Source organism: Melanerpes formicivorus, unplaced genomic scaffold, assembly GCF_026170545.1.
Source record: "Melanerpes formicivorus ecotype bairdi unplaced genomic scaffold, bMelFor1.0.p_v2 SCAF_1, whole genome shotgun sequence".
In the NCBI taxonomy this organism is placed as follows: Eukaryota; Metazoa; Chordata; class Aves; order Piciformes; family Picidae; genus Melanerpes; species Melanerpes formicivorus.
Window position 1 is genome coordinate 50,353,427 of NW_027142353.1, and position 26,014 is coordinate 50,379,440.

Genomic DNA, 26,014 nt, shown 5'->3' on the forward strand with positions numbered 1-26,014 from the left:
TCCGTATTTTCAGGGTGCCATTTATTTTGGCTACAGGTCTTTGCAATATATCAAGAAATAGTCTCATTAATTTCTTTCATAGATACGCCAGGAACAGTATTTCCCCCTTTCCTTTCTCCTCTTGTTAAGAAAAGAGTAGCAGACAGAAGACCTCCACCCAATTTCAACCTCGCCCTTTCAAGATGATCAGGTCATCCTGACATAATTATTTAACTTGTGTCAAGTTCTAGCTTCTTTTCAAAGCTATTTCTACCATCAGTCTTCACCTCAATCCACTCAAATTTAAACATAGAGAAATTTAAACATAATGTAGCTATTCGCACATAAGCCATAATAATTCCTATTGTACTATTAAAAAAACCACCCCGCATTGTGAGGCATCTTTATGTTAAAAACAATTGCAGACAAATCTGGAAAAAACCCTATTTTTATGTATAATTATATAGACTGTATTCACATACATGTTTGATAGCTAATGCTGTTAGTAATACAGTTTTAATCCACACAGGTCACAACCGATTTATCTGGCTGTGATTATTTGCCTAATATTAGATGAAGTCTGAGTGTTAAACACACTTAGCTACTAACTCAAATAGCTTCCCAGTATGATTTTAAAGTGCAGAAAGTGGCTGGTAGCTACAAAGCCACAAGCAGATGGTATGCAGATAATATACAGTGTAACACATGAAGGATAATTTTAATTCTGGTACAATCAAAATATAAGCAATGATTTTGCAGAAGAAAGAATTACAGCATATATTACTCACCACATCACGAAAAACAACTGCTCGTAGACGATTAATGTCAACATCCTGAAGAAGTCTATCAGGATCTTTTATAGGAGAAAGATTGCCAGGGACATTTTCAAGGGGAGCCTAAAAATAAAAAGGAGTGAGTTTTTTCCATCCCTGCCAAATATCGAAGCATTTCTGTTAGAATCTTGACATCTTTTTTAGTTATTGCATCAACCTTAGATGCTTTTTTACTACCAATATGCTTCCAACATAATGCCCAGACAAGGAGTTTGAATTATTGCCTTAATAGTCACTATTTCAGATATAAATTGTTAGATCTTCCCCGTGTCTCAGAAAAACTGTAGCTCTTCTCATAGTTAAGATAATAATTTCCACACAAAAGGTTATTTCAGATGAGTTCTTTCATAGTAGTACAGTATATTATTTCTAATATGTATCTTAAAATGGATGAGCAAAAATGTTTTTTTTTAAACTCAGTTTGTGTTCATTTTACAGACTGCTTACTGAATAACTGCCATTATTACAAAAGCACAAAGTAGTATACCTCCTTTAAAATATTTTCTAATATATTACAAATCACGGAATCAGAATCACTGTGGTTGCAAGAGATCTTTAAGAACATCAAATCCAACCACTACCTAACTGAATCAGGGCCACTACTGCACCATACCCGTGAGCATCATATCTAGATGCCTTTTAAATACATCCAGGGATGGTGATTGAACCACTTTCTTGAATGGCCTATTCCACTCTTTGATGACCCTTCCAGTATTGAAGTCTTGCATAATGTGTAAGCTCAACCTCCCCTGGTGTAACTTGATACAGTTCCTCTTGCCCTAATTTCTCCTTCTACCGATTTGCTTTGTACTGAATGTAAAATGTAGAGAAATGTAATGTTTATGGGAGATTTAATGAAATAATACTGTGAAAGGAGCTATTTAATAATGAAAATATAGTAACAAAATAAGGAATCCATTACATCATACAAAGCGTTGTATTTTTTTTACTCATGGGCTGCAATAAATTCCCGGAGATTTTAGTGTCAAGGCTCCCAAAGCCTTAAAGCTTTAAACAAGTTTAAAAAACCAAAGAAAACACAAATGCATTAATGAAACTGGAAAAAAATTGAGATGCAATAGAATATTAAACAAGTTTCACTCCTGAAATTAGATAGAAAATACTGATGTCCAATATACGCACAAAGTTCTGTTGAAGTTACTGGGACTCAGATGTTCCACCAACAAAGATGTGATTGCAGGTTTCCATCAAAACTGCAAGTGCCCTAACAGATTAATAAAGCTATGCAAGTAGCTATGCATGACAGATGTTAAGTTTGGGGACTTGGCCTTTGAAATAGACCAAGCAAGAGTGAAAAAGCTGTTTAAAACTACACTAATCATACTACCGCAGTAACATTTTCTTGTTTCACAAAGTCCCTCACATATTTTTACTTTAAAACAGTTAATAGCAAAAAAAAAATAAATCTAAGCTTTTGCCATATAATTAAGAAGGTAATCACAATTATTTTCTGATCCTATAAAGCAGTGGTACAGACTTGTCATTGCTGTTTGTAACCGAAGGCTGGGTTACCTTGGTTGCTGCTGATGCAGTCACACCCTGAAGAGCGTCTTGAGTTTTACTGCCGATTAATGAAATTTTGTTCACTCTCTCCCTTTGCCTTTGCCGACATTCTAAGCAGTTTCTCACAGCCACACAACAAACTAAAAAAAGTTATGAAAATGCTGCAAGTTAAAAGCATTTTCTCATTATCATGTTCAGAAAACCAATTAGCAGTTTGGTATGCCAGCAAACATTTCCAAATACTAACTTCAACATACTTCTCGCATTAGAGGCAGTCAGTGCTAAGAAAGCATTACAGTGACTTATTTTATTCTTTACTTGAACAGCTGTTTTATATAAATATTAAAATATCAGAATTTGAAAATTATAAATCCTTGATCTAGACCTCTCATATGTTATTGATTATCAAAATCTAAAAGTACTTCACAGCATACGATAACAGTAGGCGGCAATTTGGAATTTCATTAGAACTGATCATTGAGAATAAACCTTAAGTGCTATATCAGGAGCAGTACAATTAACAATGACCTCATGAGCGGTGTGGATAATAACAGAACAAAATCTGACTACAAAATTTAGCTATGATTTGAGACAAGAAAAAGTATATGGGACATAATATTAGTAAGACAGCATCATGCCAGATGACAATCAAAATGTAATGTTCACAACGATAAAGTAATATCATTTGCATAGAGTAGATGGAATTATTTATAAACTTTTTAATTTCCTAATTTAAACAGTGAATAGAGGTGCCAGACTGTTACAACAAGGTCTACAGAGTCTGCACATTCATCCCATGCTTTAATCTTATATGGCCTATAAGTGGTCTTCCAAATGCGTGGAGATTCAGATGAGGAAACCTGCAACATGGTACATGCAGGTAGCAAACCAGTTTTATTAAAAACCCAGAAATTTCCTTTTACTTATATTTCATATTTTAACTCTCCAACTTGAAATACGTAGGAAAGAACAATTTCAGATGTGTCATTTTAATGTATTCTTGTGGCTAAACTGAATCAAACTTAAAACTAACAAATCAATAATAAGCAGGATTGTATCACACCATAGTCAATACAGGTCCTTTCCTACACATGCCACCGTTTGATCCATCTGTAGCTCATTGATCTGTAACTAATTATTTAATACATACTGTCTGCCGACTTACCAAGCCTTAGGCACTGTCGCATTAGACCTCCAGAAGACATGTTTTTTTCAGCTTCGATCTCGCTAAAATTTAGAGAGCTGGCAAATACCAGTACATCAACCATTGCCATCAGACGGCTGAGAAAAGTTACTGCTGTCTCTGCTGACATTCCTTGTGTCACTTCAATATTTTCCAATTCAGTCTTAAAAGGAGACAATCAAATTAAAGAGTTTGAACACAACTGGAATATAAAGAGAGCACACACAGATGCATATCTAAACCGTTATGCTTAATGACAAATACATTGAGAAATTATTTAAAATACTCTCCATTAACATGAACTGTGAGTGAAATTCAAAGCAAGACAGCATGGAGAGTGAAAAAACTATTTACATGTACATGCTGTAAAAGATGAGAAAAAGTTTAATATAAATGGGAGAGTGATTAGTGTGGCCACACAGTAAAACAATGGACGGTATTTAAGGGTGCAATGTGTTCCTGCATTCTTCCACAGCCTAGGCAAACTGACAGGTAACAAGAAGTAATTACTGTCTATGTAGCTTTTATGTTCTTTTAGCTAAACAAGCAGATGTGAGGAACAGAGTGTGAAAAGCCCTATTTCCATGAATTGATTCTCCCTGGGAATGCCTATACAATATAGGAAACTGAGAAAGTCTTAATTCTCGTGGACATCAGGAGAGAGCCTACCTACTCCCTCACAAAGGCAAGAGGAGGAATGTAAAAACGTGAGCAGTTGCATAGCGTGTAGCTCATGTTTCTTAAGAGAATGGCCAGTTCTTTCTTAATGTAGACTTGGACTCTCCTCAATGGCAATCCACAGAAAAGTGCTGAATGGGGACAGTATTTCTAAAATCTAAAAGGGGCTCATGTTTTTCTTTAATAAGATGCTCAGATATCCAAAGTCGTGGTTACATGCATTCAGGTACAGATTAACAGCACAGATAAGTCAAGAAACAGTAAGTGAAATAGCAATAAAAAACAAAAGTATGTCTTCAAAAATTTTTACTCTGGGGCTAAAAGACATTGAAAATGGGATTTAGTACATGATTGTGTCCACATTTCTATGCCTAAATACTATTTTTAAAACTGGCAACAGATGGCTGAGTCTTATTGATTGTCAACAAGATTGCAGATTGCAGGGTTTTTCTGAACAGGGAGTTCCACCCTTTTGAAAAGCATTCCTTTAGCTGTTTGTTTATTCTTAGTCATTTGCTTAGAAGTAGCTGTAATAAAAATTCAAAATATATTCTGTGCTGTTAAGGCTCTTTCCTTCCAAAGGAAAAAAAAAAAAAAACAGGGGAAAAAAATAATGAAAAAAAAAGCTTAATTTCCTTCCTTCTAAAAAATTAGTACCCTCACTTATGAGTCACTTTTGAGAATATTTTGCATCCAAAATTATAAAAGTGTGAACTCTGCCAAACAGCATTAAGGAAAAAATTGTTTTGAGAAATGAAGGATGTAATGTGGCATCTGTCACCACAATGATAGATACCGCTTCATTTAATTTCTCTTAAGGATGTTACATGTCAGTTACATGACTGCTTTGGGAAGCGTTGTCATCTCTCTGATCTGCCCAGCAATATCAGAAAATGGCAAGATGACGACTCTCAGAAGACTGCTTTCCAGCCTTATCTTTAGCTGGGTCTCCCCTGTTTAAGTGTGTGTGCTCTGTTCCTACTCCTCGGGAAAACAAGTTACTGCTTTTTCATAACAGATTGGAACATCATTTTTTTGAAAGCCCTCACAGAAAGAAAATATATTTGCACAAATCTATAGGCTTAACAGTCTGCTAGAAAAACTCATAGGTGGTTATAGAAGCTTGAACTTTGAACTCATGTTTGAAATAACATCATAGTATCATTAAGGGTTGGAAGGGACCACAAGGATCATCTAGTTCCAACCCCCCTGCCATGGGCAGGGACACCCCACACTAGATCAGGCTGGACAGAGCCTCATCCAGCCTGCTCTTAAACACCTCCAGGGACGGGGCCTCAACCACCTCCCTGGACAACACATTCCAGGGTTTCACCACTCTCATGGTGAAGAACCTCCTCCTCACATCTAGCCTGAATCTCCCCACCTCCAGCTTCATTCCATTCCCCCTAGTCCTATCACTACCTGAGATCCTGAGAAGTCCTTCCCCAGCCTTCCTGTAGGCCCCCTTCAGATACTGGAAGGCCACAATTAGGTCACCTCGGAGCCTTCTCTTCTGCAGACTGAACAGCCCCAACTCCAAGCCCAATCAGGCTTCCTAGCAGCCCTTTCACTGCCTGCTGTTGAGTTTTCTCAAGCTGCATCAATCACAGTCTTAAACCTTGTGAAAATAGCTACCAACTTATGTTTTTAAGTAATGTATGCAATTGTTTTATATAACACTTCAATGTATTTTAACTAGCTTTTCTCAAACTTTACATTGAAAAAGAAACCCCACCAGCCCTCTTTCTTTACAAATCTCCCTAAAATTCTGCTGGATGAGGAAAAAACCTACAAAAAAACACCAACAGTTTTGACAACCAAACTTACCATCAACTATACCTGTTAAAAACAGCACATTGATATCCTAATAACAGTTAAAATAAGCTCCATTGCTGATCAAGCTGCCTTCAGGTATTAGCAATATTAGATATCTGTAGCTCAAAAACTCTTAAAAAAATAAACTGATAACCATTTCATGACTACTTAGCATATTTTAAGAGCAGTAAAAAGTCTCCCCTACAGGTAACATGTTCAGGGCTAAAAGAGAGGCAGCCAGCATCGCTTTGCTAAGGGCAAGTCTTCCCTGACCAATCTGGTGGGGTTTTTTAATTGTGGAGTTACTACATCAGTGGACAAGTGAGGGACAATGGAATTTGCAAGGACTTTAGCACAGAAAGAAGGATGTTGCGGGGAGCTAAGATGGAGAGGTATGGATTTGATGGGTGGACTGTTAGGTGGATAAGGAATTGGCTGGATGGTTGCATCCAGAGGGCAGTGGTCAATGGCTTGCCGTACAGACAGAGATGAGTGACAGGAAATGGTGGAGGCCCCATCCATGAAGATACTCAAGGTCAGGCTTGGTGGGGCTTTGATCAACCTGATCTAGATGAGGATGTTCCTGCTTATTGCAGGGGGGTTGGAGCTCTAGCGGTCACTTCCAACTCAGTGCATTCTATGATTCTATATACATAACTTAAACTAGCTCACAGACCTTCCTGCATTCATTCCGATAGCTAAAACTAAGTGCTATACTTGATAACGCTTGAAGTTACTCAGGTTTAAGAGTACACCAAATATATTCCTATTTGCATCCTACTAAATGATACAGGAAAATAACAGTAATAAAAAAGCAAAATATTAAATTATAAAAAAATAAGTTATTTTTGGAAATGAAAAAAAAAAAACAAAACGGAAACTTACAGCAGCAGTACTAACCTTAGAACCCTGGACATGCAACAGACAAAACAGACAACAGATCACAACAACAAAAGAAAAAGAAAATTATTTAAGTTCACTAAAAATACAATGTAAAATTGAAACAAGTTAGTATCTCGGAACTTTACATTTGTTTGATTTATAATCAGAACAGCAAAACATTTCAGTTCAGCATGAGCATTTGAAAATAAAGACTTCTATGATAGCTACACACAAGGACAATTGTAAATCTTGTATTATTATGAACTTCATGTAAACTCTGATTCTTCCAAACCAATGTACATCTTAGATAGAGCACAACAGCCATTTTATGAAGCAATGTAAACCAAAGTAACGTTTTCACTGATTATACAGGAATAAAATGAGGGTTTTACAGCAAGCCATTCAACTGAAATGTAATAAAGCAGTTAATCCTTGTATGAGGAAGCAAATAAGTTCAAAATGCTTTTACAAAACAAATATAAATCACACAAAGCAAACTGGCTCTTCATGCATGTTGCTTCCCTTGAAGCTACACATTGTAAGTATAATATTTCGGTGTGATTTCTTCAGCTTAAACCAGTACCATAACGGATATTTGAACACTTTTTGAACCACAGGAAAAAAACCAAACCCAACCAACCCAAACCAACAAACTAAAGATCCACTAAACCCTTGGACTGAGTTAGTCATCAAATTCAAATGTTCACAATTAAAAAAGGTGTGTTAAATTTTCATTTTTTAGTTTTAGATAGGAGCATTTTTTCTCTTATCACAAAGGGCTATGAACTAATGCCTAAATTTTCAATGGTTATGTTTGACAAAGAGAAATAAACTGAATTTTCAAGACTACGTTGCCATTTTTATCTTTAAAATAGTGGAAAACCATAACCTAACAGAAAGTAAAATAAGCTGAAATTACCCTTCCGTTTGGAACAGAAAATACCAAGTTCAACCACTTTTCAATTGCATTTTTCCCTTTTGTAGCTAGATGCACCTTGAGAATGAAACTGCATCTATTATCTGTCCATTACAGAGCTGAAAATTTTTACATCAGTGTGTCACTTTTGATTCTCAGGATTGTTATCGATCACATAGGACCTGTGCTATCACATGCACCATGGCAGGATAATGCTAATGCTATATACAGGCCATACAGAAAAAAAACCTCCTCTTGGCCTTTAATTCATATATTAAGATTGCTTAAAATATATAATTAAGTTTTGCAGACAGACATTAATGTAACACCAGCAGCCCTCTGATCACAGTTTGCAAGTGGTTGTTTTAAATGCTTCAAGCAAGAATTAGAGACTTCATGGAGCAAGTGGAAAAGCAAACTAATTGCAATGGGTCTGGAAAGTTACTCTTAATTGTCACATATATTCCAGCTTGTCAAATTTCTTTCGCCTTACTTAATGTCCTCAAGTCCTTGTCACAGCTGCTATCCGTGTAGTAAGCAACTCCGAATTCCTAGCATGTACACCAACTATTTTATCTGGCAAACAGCTGCTATTAACAGAAAGCATCTTTTGCAAACCTTTTTTCCTTAGATCTCCCCATATGTGCTTTTGTCATACTTGCACAGCATCATCAGTACTTAATATTTTACAACATCCCTATAATACTGGTAGAGTTCTCTAATATTCCCAATAAATAAGACATCAGAATCATCAGTGGAACACACTCCTGCTAAAAAGTGGTCATACTTTTTTTTAGTATCTGCTTAAATTTCAAATTATTTCACATGTACAATTGATAAACCTTCAAAATTAGATGGTATAGAATTGAAATCAAAAGGAAATACTAAAAACAAGTGGGAATAGACTACTGTGGATTACAGTAAACTTTCCCCTGTATTCTATACAAATGTGTAACCTTCACTGTACTCAAGTCACTCTGAAATTTGTGAGTAGTTAGTTTTGATGGATAATGCAATTCTTCTTTTCTTTTCCTGCTCCTATTTAAAGGCTTCTGTTCACAGCACTATTCAAATCACTCTATCCTGGATCAGAAAAGGCAAAACAAATGGCAGATTCCTATTACAAGACTTCAATACTGAAGAAATTTCATAATTAAGGTTGCCTGTTCTACACCAGACAAGGATCGTGGAGCGATATTGTAGCCAGCCCCAAAGAGCTGCCATTTCATTCCAAACCCTAACTATACAAAGGAAAAAAGTATTTTCTTTTTGCAGAAACTGTGACAGTACTACTCTATCAGCATGGGAGTGAGCACAACACAGAATTTGTCACACACACACACACACACAAAATCCTACAATACCTCCAATATTCTGAGTAGTTTTCCTAAATTTAACTCTTGGTTCTTTCTATTTATCATCTTAATTAACTCAAGCATGGATTCTAATAATGAGAAATAGGTAAAATACCTTTAAAAAATGAGAGACATTGAGAGATGTAATAACAACTAACTCTATAGCAGATTGTTGAGAAGCAAGATTTGTAACAGACAGCCCAGGATGAGGACTTGCTTGAACTCAGACTGAGACACTCTAAGTCAGGCAAGTGTGAATATGTAGGAGTGCGAGATTGATAAAGGAGCTGTGTGTTTTTGTCTGTCATCCTCCCCATTAGAAAACAGGTAAACTACTCTTGGGTTCAGCTCCAGGTTAACAGTCAATGGATCCTACAGGGATCTGACTGAGCGGCCACTAAATGTATAAATCAAAGAGAGCTGAATTACTTGCTTCTACTGAGCAGATCTCTACTGGAAATCTAGCCCACATGTAAATACTTCAGATGGATACCTAAATTTACCTTAATCTCTTCCTGAATTACATCCTGTTTCATAATTCCAAAAGTAAAAGGATGAAATGTCTTTTATTGTCTGTTCAATTGCCTTTTTGCTCTCTTATTTCATTATTCCAGACCAAAAAGCATATTAATTTTTAGAGGTAGATGTAAATACATACCTTATGCCAGTGAGTAAGTGAGAACTACTATGTTAAAATTTCAGTATGGGCATGAGAGGCCTTCAGTGGGAATATCTGAGTCATCATTTATGAAAGTGATAAAGGAAGAAATTAAGTAAAATGAGCTCATACTTGTTGATGAACTGAACATATGTATTTCACAGGACCTATAAAATGTGAGGGTTTTGACGCCTCAGAAAAGCTTCAGAAAATATAGAGAAGAAGGATCAGAAGCTTTCAGTGACAGACAAACAAGATGAAGATTCTTTGGATTCAAGCAGACACACCAGGAGATACAACTGAAGCCTACAAAGCCATGAATTACATGGAGATGAATAAAGATGTGATTAACCACTTATTTCATAGCATAAACAGCAAGGCACATAGTGACTTTATACATTTAAGTAGGCTTAAAAAACTCAAAGACAAGAAGTGTTTCAATAGTTATATAATTACTTTGTCAGACTCAGCGCCACAGGGTTATTATGGAAGCTAAAAGCTTAAGTAGCATTAAAAAAATATTAAAGTCTAGAATAATTTCATCTGTGGTGATTAAATGTGACAGCCTGGGCACCTACTCCAGCTGTTAAAACCCTAAATCCTGAAACAAAGTATCATTACAGCAATCAATACGCTTCCTCAGACTTCTGTTTTAATGTAAGCTGTAAGCAGACACTGTTTGGAGGCAGGATGGTAAACCAGCCCCACCCTTGGGCTGACCCAGTAGGGCAGCTCACGTCCCATGTTAACTGCTTACTTTTGTAACAGTAGCGCAGAATTGTTTGACTGGACTTCTAATACTATGCCTTGTTTATAGTAAAAAAAAATCACCAGACACTTTCTCCACAGCAGTTCAAGGATGTAAAAGTACTAGAAGTCTGAATCAGCATGAAAGTTCTTTACATTCACCATATAAGGGATATTCAGAAGCGGTCTGATACCCCATGGGCATCTGGTCCCACCATAACTGAGACCTAGAAAAATACAGAGGGAAAGCACATTCTCTAAGGAGAAAAGATGTGCTGGGCTCATTGCATCTGTCACACTGATGAATAAATCCAGCTTTCTGCTTACATTTATGGACAGGCAACGACAGAACAAGAATGGAGTTGAATAGGAGGAATCACCTCGACAGTAATGATTATTTCCAGGCGAAGGGAATTTGTGATTTTTATCATTTACTTCTTTCCAGCCTCCCTGGACATCTGGAGCAAAAGTAATCCTTTTATTTTTATGTTTTTAATTTTACTTTTTAATTTCACAAGGTAGGATTAATTCAATTTGAAACCAAAACCTGATCTTTTAGTGAATTAGCTTATTATTTATTTTTATTTTATTACCCTAAACAGATGGCAAAATTGAGCATTTAAGTAATTCACACAGCCCCTATGCAGTGCAGAAATGGATGCATAACACATGCATATGAAAAGGTAGTTTCTTCTACCAATGCAATAAAATCACTGCTACTGTAGCAAGGCAGAATCAACACTCAATGCTTTAACTAATGGATGTGTAATTTATAAAGCTGTATCAGCTATCTACCTACACATACACACACACATATTTATTACCCATAATAAATAAAGGGAAATGGTGAACTACAAAATTATTATTCCTTAAAATAGCTCTGCAATGTCATAAACCAGGATAAGAGCTAAACCCCGCGATGATCATTCAGTGGAACAGCAGCCTAATTAATGCTGTCCCTGGTTTGTATTTTTATGTAAAAGGCAGTAAAGAAAACACATTAATTTTCAAGTGATGTCTAAAAGGTTTGTGTTAAAAAATATTGCCCAGTGTCCTTTTACCCAAAGACTGCATTTCAAGATGGTTTGGGCTGCACTCTATCGTATTTGTCAATATTTACAATAAAGCACTCGCAAAATTCAGCAACCTTGATGCCATTCTTGTGATTGCGGACAACTGCAGCCTTTCATCTGAGTCTTGTACTTTTGCTAATAGCAAATATTTTCCCAGTTAACAGAGTGGAAATAGTAAAGATAGAGCATTTTATCATTAATTGCCTGACTGAAAATCATATTAATATTTACTGAAGTGTTAGTCCATACATTCATATGTTTCAAACAGAATTGTGCCAACCAGGCTAGCTAATCAAAAATAATAGTAGAGGCATAATACAGTAATCTCAGTTGCTGAATTGGATCTTTTTCTGACAAACTACATTTGTAGCCTTCAATGCCTATTAGCCATATTATTATACATATACTATACTATACATATTACTCTTTGTTACTTTTGGGCTTCATTTGCTCCAGTTTCATAGACTAATATGAACTGCTTATGGGATCCTCAAGATAAAACATTTACTATGAAAGTAATAAAACAAATATACAAAGTATCCCATTCAAATACTGTAATAATTATTGGCAATAATGCATTATTTACATAATATTTCTTCCTTTTTCAAGAAAGCATGCTATTAGCCTGCTTTGCCTGCCTGAGATTTGATCACCTAAGAACACTGAAGTGGATAAAAATAGAAGCCTATTTCAATATAAGATTAAAACAAAAAAGGAAACAAAGGTCAGGACCTAGTGAAGAAAGAAGTAAACTGAGTACTGAGAGGATGACTTTTGGTATCTTGCATGCAAACAACTAGTAGCCAAGCAAAATGCACTTATTAATATCAACGGCTAGACATCATAAAGCATGTAATTTTCTTACAGCAATCATGATTCATAACCATGATTCTAATGGTCTTCTCGTTCAGAGTATTATGTAACTAGAAAATATTATTCTTACTTAGTACTACCTCTTCAATAAAATTAGCATTCCAAATGCAAACCACTATAAACACTTTCTCTATGAAAGCTTAACAGTTTTGTATATGAAGTTTTGTTTTGTTTTAAGGAACTATCAGAGGTGGAATAGGAATCCCTAAAGAAGAAAAGTCAGCTGCAAATAGTGGTTTGTATTACTAACAATTTCTAACATGACCACTAGGTGGAAATATTGTACTTACAGTTGGGGATGTGGCTGCTGACAGCAAGGGTAAAATTCCTCCACAAGCAATAATAATATTGTCTACCATCTGGGAAATGAGGTGTATTGTGTTGTGTACAAAAATAATATTTTCATTGCTATTGACAAAGTCCATCACAGATTTTGTGGAGTGACTGCAAGAACAGAAGAAATCATGGATTAAAAAGAAACGGTTAAAATAACCGGTTTAGATAGATGTATTCTTTGCAAATAGACTATCAATTTGTCTTGGACATAAAGGCAAAACTTTGCAAGTAAATTGTCTAAAAATATGAACAGGACTAGTCTAACGAACAAATTGATTGCTATCTATTTTCAGTTTCAGATAACCAGTTTAGAACAGTGGCTTCTAACCATTTATTTTTACTTTATTAACAGTTCTGTTGAAAGCACTTAAGGTTGTTTTTTTCAGCATGAAAGTTATGAGTTAAGAGTTCACCATGTTAATACAGTGCCATTTGAAGCACCCTAGGTAACACCTGATGATAACACGACAATATGGTGATACCTTGATCTAATAGTAACTTGCAAGGGATAGTTTCATAGTTTCATTCAGGGTTGGAAGCGACCACAAGGATCATCTAGTTCCAACCCCCCTGCCATGGGCAGGGACACCCCACACTAGATCAGGCTGGACAGAGCCTCATCCAGCCTGCTCTTAAACACCTCCAGGGATGGGGCCTAGACCACCTCCCTGGACAACACATTCCAGGGTTTCACTAAAATTAGCTGAAATCTCTGCAACTCATATTTGGTGAAAAGTTGTCCCCAAAATAGTCCTTCCCTCAAAATACAAAACAATGAAAATATTGAGGAAAATTCAGTCTATATGTATGTGGGTTGAAAGCCAGCAAACAAAAATTAAAGGCTTCAACTGAAAATGCACAGACTGAACTTCAATCTCTAACCAAAACCTAAACACAAAGTACAAACTCTTCCCACATAATTGGCCATAAAAGAATTATCAAAATTGTCTGTTTCCTAGTGACTATCACAGAAGAGTTCACTAAACTGAAAATTAAAGGCAATATAATTTGGTCCTTGGATATAACTATGCTCAAATTTCCTGGACATGAACTATTCTGCCCTGGATATTAGATTAAATATTGTCTTTTATACCTAAGGGCTACAACAACAAGTTATAGGGGATGTCTGTTAAAAAGTGCACAAAAAAATCAACCTAGGAAATCACAGTGCTGTCATAAAATTAACATAACTACCAAGACTAACCACAACCAGGAGGTGACATGCAAAAACAAAAAACAGAAAAGACTGTCAACTAGAAAAAACAGTTCCTTAGAAAATGTTATAGGAAAGAGGCTTCCTTTATATGCTTTGCAGGTAGAGTACGTCTCTTTTGATGGATCAGTTGAAAAAAATGGCCATTAGCAGACATAGAAGTCTTCCTCATGTCAGAAACAGAAGCAGCAGATTCTAACAGTAAACACAGGCTGAAAAAGCAGCTCACTTTAGTTAGGCATGTATGAGTTGTACAAGCCCTCAAGAGACCAAAAACTGTTAACTGTGAAACAGTGCCATTACAGTCTGAGAAGAGGTGAAAAGAGAAGATATAAGGTACACAAGGACAGATGACAGCAACTCTTTCCCTCTCCTTTATCCCAGTAACATCCCCTCTACAGCCATTTAATTTTCCCTTGTTGATGGAAACACAACACAGGAGTTAAAGAAGAAACAACCACCTACCTCCTCCAAACATGTACATCTGTTTCTAGTGCAAAAAGCAAGTCTGTCAGGAGCCGCTGGTGCATGGGAGACCATTTAAACTCTGGAATACGAAACATAGTTGTGCGTGGACCTGGACTAAACTGTCGTCGCTGCTCTTCTGTCATTGGCATTCCTCGAAATCCCAAGTCAACACGTAAATCCCGGTCTTGCTGGGTGACGGATCGACCCTGCACTGCCTACAGCAACAAGAAGTTCAAAAATCATATTAACCTTTTGTAATGTGTTCTTGAGTGGACCACAGAATTTGAGAAAGAGTAACACTAACACTAGCACTAGACCCGAGTGCAAACTATGGAAGATACTGCTTTTCCAAGGCAGGCACTAGCCTTCAATGAAGAAGCTGTTCTACTTTAAATTAATCAGCACTGTGGGCCTACAGCCAGGCTTCATTTCAGCTGTTCACCAAGGTTCTACTCACAGGCTCTTCACTTGAGGTATCACAGAAAACACCAAATGCAGCATGTACAAGGTCAGCAGTGACAAGACTTTGTTTATAGGAAATTACTGTTCTTTTGCATTGATAAACACAGTCGTCTTTGACTATTTGACGCAAAACACAGATAAACTACACAATGATGGCTCCATGGAATCAGTGTGCTTTCAAACAGCTCCTCATTTTCCAAAACTCTTTAATTTATCTGGTCTTTTTAGCAGGATGATTACAGAGTCAGGTCTAGTCTCCCAAATCTCATTTTGCCAATTTTACTTCATAATTGGTTAACATTTTTATGGATCCTCAGGACATTCTTTAGATTCTCCCAACAGGTGGCAAATGTGAATTTCATGTGAATTTCATTTCCTTTCAATATCTACATAGTCACAACTGCTACCACTTGGCAATTAAAGGCAAAAGTAAAAGATACACATAAAGGATATGATGAAGAATACTGTGAAGGAAGAAGTAGTAAGGAACAAACATATTGACTGACTTGGACAAAAGTATTCCTAACAACGAAATTACTTATAACGTGCAATGTTTCTGAAAGGAATGAATATAAAGTCTGCCCCTTGAGATTCGCACTTGAGCTTAAAACTGGCAAAAACCAGAAAATCCACTTGCTTTGCACATATTCACATGCTGATCCAAGCAGGCTGTTTTAAATCTGGACATTTAAAACAGACATTTATGAAATATTTGTGCTTGCAATGTGAAAGTGGTCACAGCATTGGAGTTGAGCTGGAAAGCTTCTTAGATCTTTAGTCTAATTTTGATCTTCTGTAGCCAGCATTCTGAGAACAAGGTAGGTTTCCCTCACGCCATTTGACTTACTGGGACCACCATTGTTACTGTTCATTTCCTATGTCTTTCTTGAAGTTATTTTTAAATTATTCTTTCCTTTTTTCTCTTAGACATACCTAAGATTTTAATTTTTTTTTCCATTAATATTTTGCATAATGCTTTTAATTCTGTATTCAGTCTTTCCTAGTTGGGAGAGACTTCAGTTTTATATTCTTCAGTATCTGATCTACTATTGATAAAGGCACCAACTCTTGTTAGAAGCAAAAAGGAGCTCCCATCTTTACTTTGTTGTGTTGCTTTCTTTCAATCCATTTGAATAAAAGACACTATTTATTGCTCATAAGGTGGAGATCTGATTGTAGAGAATTAGAAGTTAGCAACTCTGTTCACATACCACTTGTTCTCTTTTGAGTATGACAGGTAGTCATGTCAGCAGCAGTAATGGTATCATAACTGTACCAAAAGCAAGGAAATTTTCTTCTAGCCAATAATACTGCATTTACAAGAATGGGCTTTATATGTGTATTACATAGCCCACCATGAAACCCAGCTGTCCATATTTGGGTGGCCAGCCTTAAGCCTTTTTCAGTATAATCAGAGATCCCATCTAATGTGGCAGTCCCCACACATGCTGCAATCAAAACATCACTCTTTACTCATGAAAACAATCATGCTTGATTTATGCTTTGTTTAATATATATTCCCCTCTCTCTTTTTTTGTTGTTTGGTTGGGTTTTGATTTTATTTAGGTTAACTTCATTTAAACAGAAAAGATTTAACCATGGACAGCTTTCAGTTCACCGCGTACTTTGAAACACCTAAAGGAAAGATTAGACAGTAATAACTATTCTGGTGGTTACACAGTTGATAATTACATTTTAAAAACATATTAATTGCTACAGACTTACTTTATTGTAGTTTCAAATTTATTTTAGAGGCAAAAAATGTAATTTAAGTAGTACATGGCAGTTAAATAACTCTAGTGGAGCCAGGCTTTTGAAGAGTTCACAGTTTGTAGATAATTTGCAGAAGAAAATACAGGAATTTTGTAACTAAAACACCTGGAAAACATTTTGTTTCTCCTATCTTATAATATCTGATAACATTTAACTAAGATTTATATATAATTTTAATCCTAACAAATACAAAAGTTCTGAAGTCACACTGACAGGATTTTCTGCAGTAGATAGCACAAAGTCAGAAAATCTTTTTCATTAAAGGTGTATCTAACAAATTCAGTGTTTATGCATGTATGTATGTGCACAGAAAATGAATACTAGTATTTCACTTGTGCTTTACTTTTTTAAACAAAAGTCCACATTTTGGGATATAAGATGACTGTTCCTTTTCCCTGCTATCCTCCATTTATGCCATTTATAAGTTTCTATGGTATTAACAGTGACAAAATTAAGACTTAAGGTGTTTGGGAACTGAAAGTTTTTTTTCTGAAAGCATTCTCTCCTTGAAGAACACAGCAGGCAAACGCACCTCTGTCCTTTCATCAGACGACACATACTTTGAGTGTACATAAGTATGTCTCTGAAACTCCCTTTCCTAACAATGAACTACACACTACACAATTCCAGGCAGAGTAATTTTTGCAACTTTTGTTTGGCTCTTCTTCCAGAGTTTCAGGAAGTCCGGTCTGGAAGCTGAGTCACAGTTTCTCTTCTAATATCACTAAACTACTCATTTTTCTTGTGTTAGGATCAAATAAGGAGCTTGCTTACGTCAGCAGGGAGAAAGAGAGTGTACTAAAGTGTTGTAAGATTGCATTCTGAGAAAGGTACAGCAAGAGTAAAAACACTTCAACATATTGTTTCCAGGAGGAGATTTGATGGGGTGCTTGGTGCCATGATTTAGTTGTTTAGGTGGGTTGGATTGGTTGATGGGTTGGATGCAATGATCTTGAAGGTCTCTTCCAACCTGGTCTGGTCTGGTCTGGTCTGGTCTGGTCTATTCTATTCTATTCTATTCTATTCTATTCTATTTTATTCTATTCTATTCTATTCTATTCTATTCTCCACAATGAAATACAGATATTGCCTATCTTAAGACTTACTAACAAAAAAGTCTAAAGCAGAATTCTAATAGTCTTAGTGAATCTATCCAGAAGAACTAAGGCAAATGGATGAGAGATTGTTTTAGCTCTTTTAAACCAAAGCATCCACAACTGCAATACACATATTCTACACAAACATGAAAGGCTTGACAATTGTCACATGTTATACAGTTTGCAAAGTAAATAGACTTGAAAACTGGGCACTTTTCATAGAATTAAAGAAATACACTTCAAATATCTCCCAGATATTAGAGTATTAATTTATCCGTCAGCAACAAAAAAGTGATTGCATCAGACATACAGCAGTACAGCACTTGAAACTTACCTGGGTTGTGGTAGTTGTCTGGATCTTCCGTATCTCCTTTCCTGCCTCCTTACCATCATCAGATCTTTCTGTATCTGATATTATACTTCCTGCATCAACGCTAGGTACAGTTTTGCTACCAGAAGACTCTGTCTCGAGAGTTGTGGCAGTCATTTCAGCATATTCTAATCCTTTAGATGAGGAAGCCAACTCCCTCTCAGAAATGCTACTCATTCCATCTGAAGTTGTGTGAATCTTGAACTCCTTGTCCTCTATTATACTTGAAGCACATGTAATATCTACACTACCTGCCATATGTGCAAGCAATCCCAAATCATCATTTACACCAAGATGCATCTGTGTCTCTTGCACATTTGGAATAGAAATGTGATTACTTGAAAGTTCAGGTAGAAGTTTCTCCTCTTGACTAGGTATTTTATCAAAGAGAAATGAGGTACTGTTAGTAGAAGGTTCATCTTTCTCATCAGCCAGAGTTATTAATGGACCATTATCCTTTTCCTCATTCTTCTTAATAATACCCACACTTCCATGAACATTGTTTTGGAGCTTTTCAACAGCAGCACTATATACATTATCTAGAAGAGACTCAACTTCTACAAGTGCACCATTTTCTCCAGATACCAGTGTCTCTGGTGATAAATCCATATCGTCAAGTTTTACTTCAGTAGCTTCTACCTTTTCAGCTTTTATATCAACTAAAAGGTCATGAACTTCCACATGCACTCCTCCTCCTGGTCTCTCAGAATTTCCAAGAACATCATCTGACACCTTTGTAGCCATGAGCAAGTCCCTCGTATCTGTACTAACAGGGTAATCTGTTTCACTTTCTGGACTTTGACTTTGAGAAAGGTCTTCTATCTCTCGAATTTCCATTCCACCTTTTGCTCCTGTTGTTTGAGAGGAAAGACCTGAGATGGTGCTGACGTTCCCTTTCTTCCCTTTTTTTATGTTTTCTTCCTCTTGCCTTTGATACTCTTCATACATTTTTGCTAGATACTCCTTATGAGCCTCATATGTGACCTAAATAAGAAGTGAACAGATTAGATGGATGAATATATGCTATGTGAACTTGGACCCAAAAAAAACCCCAAAAATCTTGACAACATATTGCATACTGCTTACAAATTGTTTCACAGCAAAGTACCTCCAACTGTGACAAAAAAAAAGGCCGCCTTGAAATGTATGGAAATAGCCACCAGATGGCACTAAATAACTTTACATTTATTCTTGCTACATTGCTCGTTTGTTTGGGGAGTTAGCGGTACTGAAAAATAACAATCCACGAACCATTTCTTACCTTGGAATGAGCTATAGACAGAGTGTCCACCCACACTCTCCAGCCTCCCCATTCATATTTTATTGCATGATACAAAAGAATGCGGAAAATGTTGTAAACCATCTCTGTGATCTTCTGCTCTTCAGAGTTCTTAGGGTTAATGTATCCCAGAGAAAACATCCAGTCCTGCCACACTGAACACTGAAGTAAACATCTAAAGTGAAATAATTAGGTCAAAATATATCCAAACAAAGCTGCTTTAATTTAATGTGATGATGGTTAATATGAGAGGAACATCTCCTCTGAAACTTCCTGCTTCCAATGGTAGGAAGAAACTTGCAAATCCTTCAGGATGAATACAGATTAAAAATACATTCTAAACCAAGGAACACAGTATTAGTTGCTGAACTAAGAAAAGTTACCACAAATTTATTCAATGTATTTTTATTCTGTTTCACTTAAAATATAATCTAGAGCTCTACATAGGGTAGAGTTTGCCGCCATTGTCTAGAGGAAAGATAAGATGGTGCTCATGTAACAAATTACTATTACCTACAAACTGAGGATGAGAAAAGAAACTATTTGCAGCAACATACCTTCTGTTTTCACGGCTATTACTAAAGAGCTTTATCATATCAGACAAGAACAAACGTCGAACTTCCATCAGCTCGGCACTTGGCGTGGAGTTTTTTAACAGTGTAGCCACCACCTTAAGAATCACTTTGAAAGAATAAATTAGTTAACGTAACACATTTTAATAACATTCAAAAAAACAAGAGAAAAAGTTGCTGACAGTTCCTAATATAAGTAGCAACTGAAACCCATATGTATTTCAGATACACTAATTAATTGTTCTCACTTCTTGAATTCCATTCTTTCAAAACACCCACCGCCCTGAGGCAACACATTTATCATACAAACATATAGTCCTTACTTGGATTCTGAATTTTCACTGTAGAATCTGGCTCTGGATGTGGTTTATGAACAACTTGAGTGCATACTTGTTCTGTCAAAATCTAAAAGAGAATATCATGTTACTTTTACCATTTTTATTAAATGTTACAGCATTTCCTTGTTCATTGTTAAATGTAAGAACACTTACCACGGCCACACTGTCACTCCTCATAAAACATTTATATAAAATACTTTCATTCTTGAAGAATGGGAACAAGCAATTCCTCTACGGAAGGATCAAGATTTTCATGGTTATACAGTGGCTGGTTAACCACATTTTGAGTTATTTGACTATACAGTAGTGGTGTTTTTTTAAAGACATTTCATTTACATTCCTCATAGTGCTATGCATTCGCAGATCAAAAACACTTTCATGAGCACCGTACATCAAAATTTAATAAGACATTCTGTTCCATCCATAACCAAATCAACTAATTCTTAATGGGTTTGTTTTTCTGCAGCTAAGAAAGAGAGCAGAGCTTCACATGTCTCATGAATTGTATCTGACAATCTATATAATCTGTAATGAGACAACACCAGAGACTGCTCATATTGAGATATTTTTAAGAACAAGCTAAAAATGTAATGATATTAACATGGGATTCTCCATAAGAGTATTCAAGCAAATAGAATAATTTCATTATTAATTCTTATTTATTTTAAAGCAGAACATTAGCTCATTCATTAATCAATAATCAAACTAATGCCAGTTGTAATCACAATATCATTGAATGGGTCTTTACATATTGTTATTTAAAATGGAATGCAAATACCTTTGCTTTTTATGAGAGAACGTGAAAAATACCTGCTTGAGTTCCTTGGCAAATCTTTTGTTCTTATGGCACTTAACTCTTTTTTTCCCCTCCTCTGACTACTATTTCAAATGTGAATGTCTGTGAAGGCTGGAGGCCTGTAATTTTTTCACTAAGTCATGTAATTTCCAAGAATACCAATACAGAAGCCCTCAGAAATCTGAGTGCAGGGACATCTAGATCCAAGTGGTCAAACTACACAGTGGAAGTTTAGATATGCATGACAGAATACATTAAACAAAAAAAAACCCAACTTGATGTTTGTCAAATAAATGACATGTAGGATTTTTACAACCAAAGGAGAATGCTTTCTACATCATTCTAACTTCAAACTCTAAATGCCAAGCACTCCTTTAGTACTCTGTGTTTTTGCTTGAGACTAACCTAACCTGAGTACCCAGCTGTTATGCCTACTTGTGACAAAAAAAAACCCAAGCAAACAAAAACCCAACCAGCCAAAAACAAAATAAAAATAACCTTCCTAGAGCATAAGGGGGATTGTAAACAGGCAGAGGTTGGTCTCTTCTCCCAGGCAGCCAGCACCAGAACAAGAGGACACAGTCTCAGGGTGCACCAGGGGAAGTTCAGGCTGGAGGTCAGGAGGAAGTTTTACACAGAGAGAGTGATTGCCCATTGGAATGGACTGCCCGGGGAGGTGGTGGAGTCGCTGTCACTGGAGGTGTTCAGAAGGAGACTTGACAGGGTGCTTGGTTACATGGGTTAGTTGATTAGGCGGTGTTGGGTGATAGGTTGGACGCAATGATCTTGAAGGTCTCTTCCAACCTGGTTTATTCTATTCTATTCTATTCTAATCTATTCTATTCTATTCTATTCTATTCTATTTGACCCTCAGAAATTGGAAAAGAGCCAATTCTAAGTCATCATTTTAAAGAATATGCTCTTTATGCATTTGCAGGCATGAGGATGTGGGTTTTGACTAATTTGATGATTACAATACTTATCTTACAAAAATTGCTCATCATGAGAAATTAAGTTTCTACAAGAGCCTGGTAGAACAGGAGAATGTTTCAAGGTCATATTTACTCATCTCAAATAGTATCTGTTACATAACAGTGGCTGCATTTTGTTATCATTATGGCAAACTGCCAGCATTTTTATTTACAAAAGAAAAAAAGCCTTTTTTGAAATTGTGTAAACTTGAAAAGAATGGCACAAAAAGGGAAAGGAGGCATCTCTCTGCTTCCAGCACTTTCCATTGCAATGGAAACAAACTCCTCCAAACAATGGAGGAGAAAGAGCAATTGGAGGTCTGAAGTAAATTGGTTTTGTGTGCGTGTGGAAAGTGATAAGTATTTTAAACAGCAAGGTAATGCTATAAATTGAAAGCTTAGACATTGTGTAAAAATTATGCAACTGTTAATAAAAATATCCAAAAGCATGGAAGGATACATCTGAATCAACAAACCCTTTCTGAAAAATTTCTAACTATAAATTTCTCTGTTGAAAATCAGGATATTGTAAAGCACAGAGTCACAATGATACAATTAATTCACATTCATAGTATCATAGTATCATTCAGGGTTGGAAGGGACCACAAGGATCATCTAGTTCCAACTCCCCTGCCATGGGCAGGGACACCCCATACTAGATCAGGCTGGACAGAGCCTCATCCAGTCCGGGCTTAAACACCTCCAGGGACGGGGCCTCGACCACCTCCCTGGACAACCCATTCCAGGGTTTCACCACTCTCATGGTGAAGAACCTCCTCCTCACATCTAGCCTGAATCTCCCCACCTCCAGCTTCATTCCATTCCCCCTAGTCCTATCACTACCTGAGATCCTGAGAAGTCCTTCCCCAGCCTTCCTGTAGGCCCCCTTCACAGCAGAGATGCCAATCACCATGATTAATAATTTGTACCTCATAAAGTGTGTTGTATGTTGTAACGGTCACAGTATTTGTATGCAGCATCAACCTTTCTCCAAGCAGTGTGAAAAGACTATGGGTATGCATGATTTCAACCTTTCGCCTGCAAGAGAAAGTGAAGGCATTAGGAAAATGTGAAGTGTGTTGAACACTTTAATGCAAAAAGTCTGGAAGTCAAATATTTTGGTGTTGTGCTAAGAAGTTCTTAAATTTGTTAGTCTGCAAATCCTATGAAATAATCCTCATCTAAGATTTTTTTTTCCAATGAATTCAACTGTAGAAATTCACAAAGGTTCTCTGAAAGCAACGCTGTATTTGGGGGGCTTTTGTATAAAGCAAATCACAAACCACTCTCACCCTCTGCAATTTTCACAGTTGAATAACATAAATTTCTGTCTTACTCAGAATGAGTTCAAGATATTTACAAGTTGGCTAAAATGTGATTGCTGAAGAACATATCCTGCTCTCTCAAGGATTTGGGACACTCCAAGCTCAGATCCTCCAATATAAATACTAACATACAGATTTATCAGTATTGCCTTTCTCTTTATGTAGCACTCTCTTATGGAACCAGAATAATGAAATGCTCCAAGGAAAATAAAATCCTGAAAAGCTGTGAAATTCCAAGTACTTGAAGAGATTTTTATAGGTAGGTTGAAAAATACTCCTATCTTAAAAAGCAGAGAAGAAAGCTGCTCACATCAGTGAATTCCACCTGTTCCAAAAATTGGATACATCATCATAAATGGAGTACTTCTTGTAAATTGCATCATTAAATTTATCTACCACTGTAATGACTTTGAAATAAAAACTGTTATTCAAAATAATTAATAATCTATATTGAAGTACTAGAACGATGTAAGTGAAAAAACAGGAAAGTGTCTGTAAAATTTTATACATTCAAAAGCCCAGAAACTGACTACTGATGATAATAACACAGGTTTAAACTACACAGATTCATTCTAGAGCATTTAAAATTAACACATTATTATAATTTTTAAATAGCCCCAAAAGAGAGTAGCAGCAAGTTGTAACTGGGTTACAGAGTTCATGAGGTACTTATGAGAAAACCTACATGTACTCAACCTTGTGAGCTGCATAAAATGTATTTACAGATGTTCAGGGGGTTGAAAATATAGAGAAAAAACCAACCCTTGAGAGTTACACCGAATATTCAAAAGGATTTAAATTACCTCAATTACATGAAAAATCAAATTAATTTTGTGCTAAGTACTTGATTTCTCTCAACAATGGAAACAACGGTGTTACAACCATAATTACAAGTAAATGCCAGGGACTGGGAAAGGAACTTTCAGCTTCTGAAAAATGTCTTCTCTTTTTCTCTAATGCTTTACTAATGGAATTTGATTTAATGAATAAATGATAAATATTTTAAACAAATGTACTTTTTCTAACACAACAAGGCTTCTGCAGAAGTAAAACCTTTATCTTGTGTATCTTACTTAATCCAACTCCCATCAATGTGAATGTTTTTTAGTAAGTAATGTTTGAAAAGCCTTTGGAGATTCCTGAGTGGACTATCAATTTGCTTGACTAATTCCCAGAACGCTACTTGGCTTGCAGGATTCCAAAAGAAAAATCCCATTTGGGAGCATATTCTCAGCTAACTGTTTCTCAATTATCTATCTAGTCATACTTTATTGATCTTACTGAGAAAAGCACAACTAGCAGTATCACACTCTGGCTGGACTCCTAGCTCCTTTTCCTTCTAAGGAGGTTTTACATAATAAAGCCCCTTGAGAAGCACATGGCTATTTTTCATACTGCACAGTCTCCCACTGGAACATTGTTTTGGGTTAAGCCCAGCAGGAAGCTAAACACCACAAGCAGAAGGGGAAATGGAAGCAGCATCTGGTTTCACAGCACTGCATAATTTTAAGTCTTTCTTCCCAACAAACTACAGAAGATGAGACTAAATACATCTATTTCATGACACCACTTCTTTTTGTATGTGACTATTTCTTGCATAGAGGCATGTCCTTAACTCCTTTATATGACCATTTACGTGGTCTGTTTGCTTTTCCTTCTGAAACTTTCCCATGTGAATAACATCTATTTCATCTTCCCATCATTTAAAAGCTATTTTTAAAAGTACTGCTGTGAAACTTTTATTGCAATGAAAATTCCAGCAACAAAGTTTTGGTGACATACATATGTTTTCTGTTATCCCTAGCTGAATATACAATACACATTTATAAATAGATATTTGAAAAATGCCTTTCAGTAGTTGTAAGGCTTGAATTTCAGCATATCCATATATTTGGCAGATAATCATTGTATCTTTTTAAGTACCACAGTAGTAACAAGCTAACTGGAAAATTAATTTTATCCTGATGTAAAAAGGTAACAGAGCATGCAAATTATTAACGAGAAAACCTAGTAATAGCAATTTCTGAAGACCATATGGTGATCATTTCTGAAGAATATACAGTGATCATGATAAAAAAAGACAGGAAGAATTGTGAACTTAAACACATCACTATAAAAAAAAACCAACACTTACTTATGACCCAAGTGTTTAAGAAAATATCCAAGGACCTTCAAAGCTTGTACCCATATACTCTCACTTTTGGAAGCCAATAACTTATAAATTACTCTGAAAAACAAATCCAACAAGTTTTTTCACTTTATTACTAAATATCATGTATTTCACTGAACAGGGATGATATCTTTTAATAAATAAAACTATAAAGAAGGCAATTTACACAAAATAGAAGGATACACTGAAAGCACCAAGCACAGCAAAAAAGTCTAAACATGAATTCTTTATATTAGGGACATGGTGTCTTTTGGTTCAGTTCAATATCTTGTAACTGAAGGTAGGAGCCTTATACTAATAACTCAGGAAAACAACTCAAAAAAAATCT

The 26,014-nt window shown here is 36.1% G+C and overlaps 1 protein-coding gene across 11 annotated transcripts in view; it reads right to left on the minus strand.

The window, feature by feature from the left end:
* The window catches only part of NBEA (neurobeachin), a 505,074-nt gene that overhangs the window by 321,690 nt on the left and 157,370 nt on the right, over positions 1-26,014 (minus strand). For 7 of the 11 annotated variants that reach the window (XM_068142918.1, XM_068142913.1, XM_068142891.1 and 4 more), the window contains exons 17-28: positions 25,651-25,743; positions 23,121-23,229; positions 20,410-20,491; positions 20,072-20,195; positions 19,497-19,689; positions 18,200-19,219; positions 14,531-14,748; positions 12,807-12,960; positions 6,898-6,921; positions 3,502-3,682; positions 2,346-2,476; positions 768-875 (exon numbers count right to left, since the gene is read on the minus strand). In XM_068142918.1, coding sequence (XP_067999019.1) covers positions 768-875; positions 2,346-2,476; positions 3,502-3,682; positions 6,898-6,921; positions 12,807-12,960; positions 14,531-14,748; positions 18,200-19,219; positions 19,497-19,689; positions 20,072-20,195; positions 20,410-20,491; positions 23,121-23,229; positions 25,651-25,743 — 2,437 coding nt within the window. The remainder of the gene's footprint in view (positions 1-767; positions 876-2,345; positions 2,477-3,501; positions 3,683-6,897; positions 6,922-12,806; positions 12,961-14,530; positions 14,749-18,199; positions 19,220-19,496; positions 19,690-20,071; positions 20,196-20,409; positions 20,492-23,120; positions 23,230-25,650; positions 25,744-26,014) is intronic. The other 4 variants (XM_068142943.1, XM_068142938.1, XM_068142931.1 and 1 more) reach the window with 1 other exon arrangement.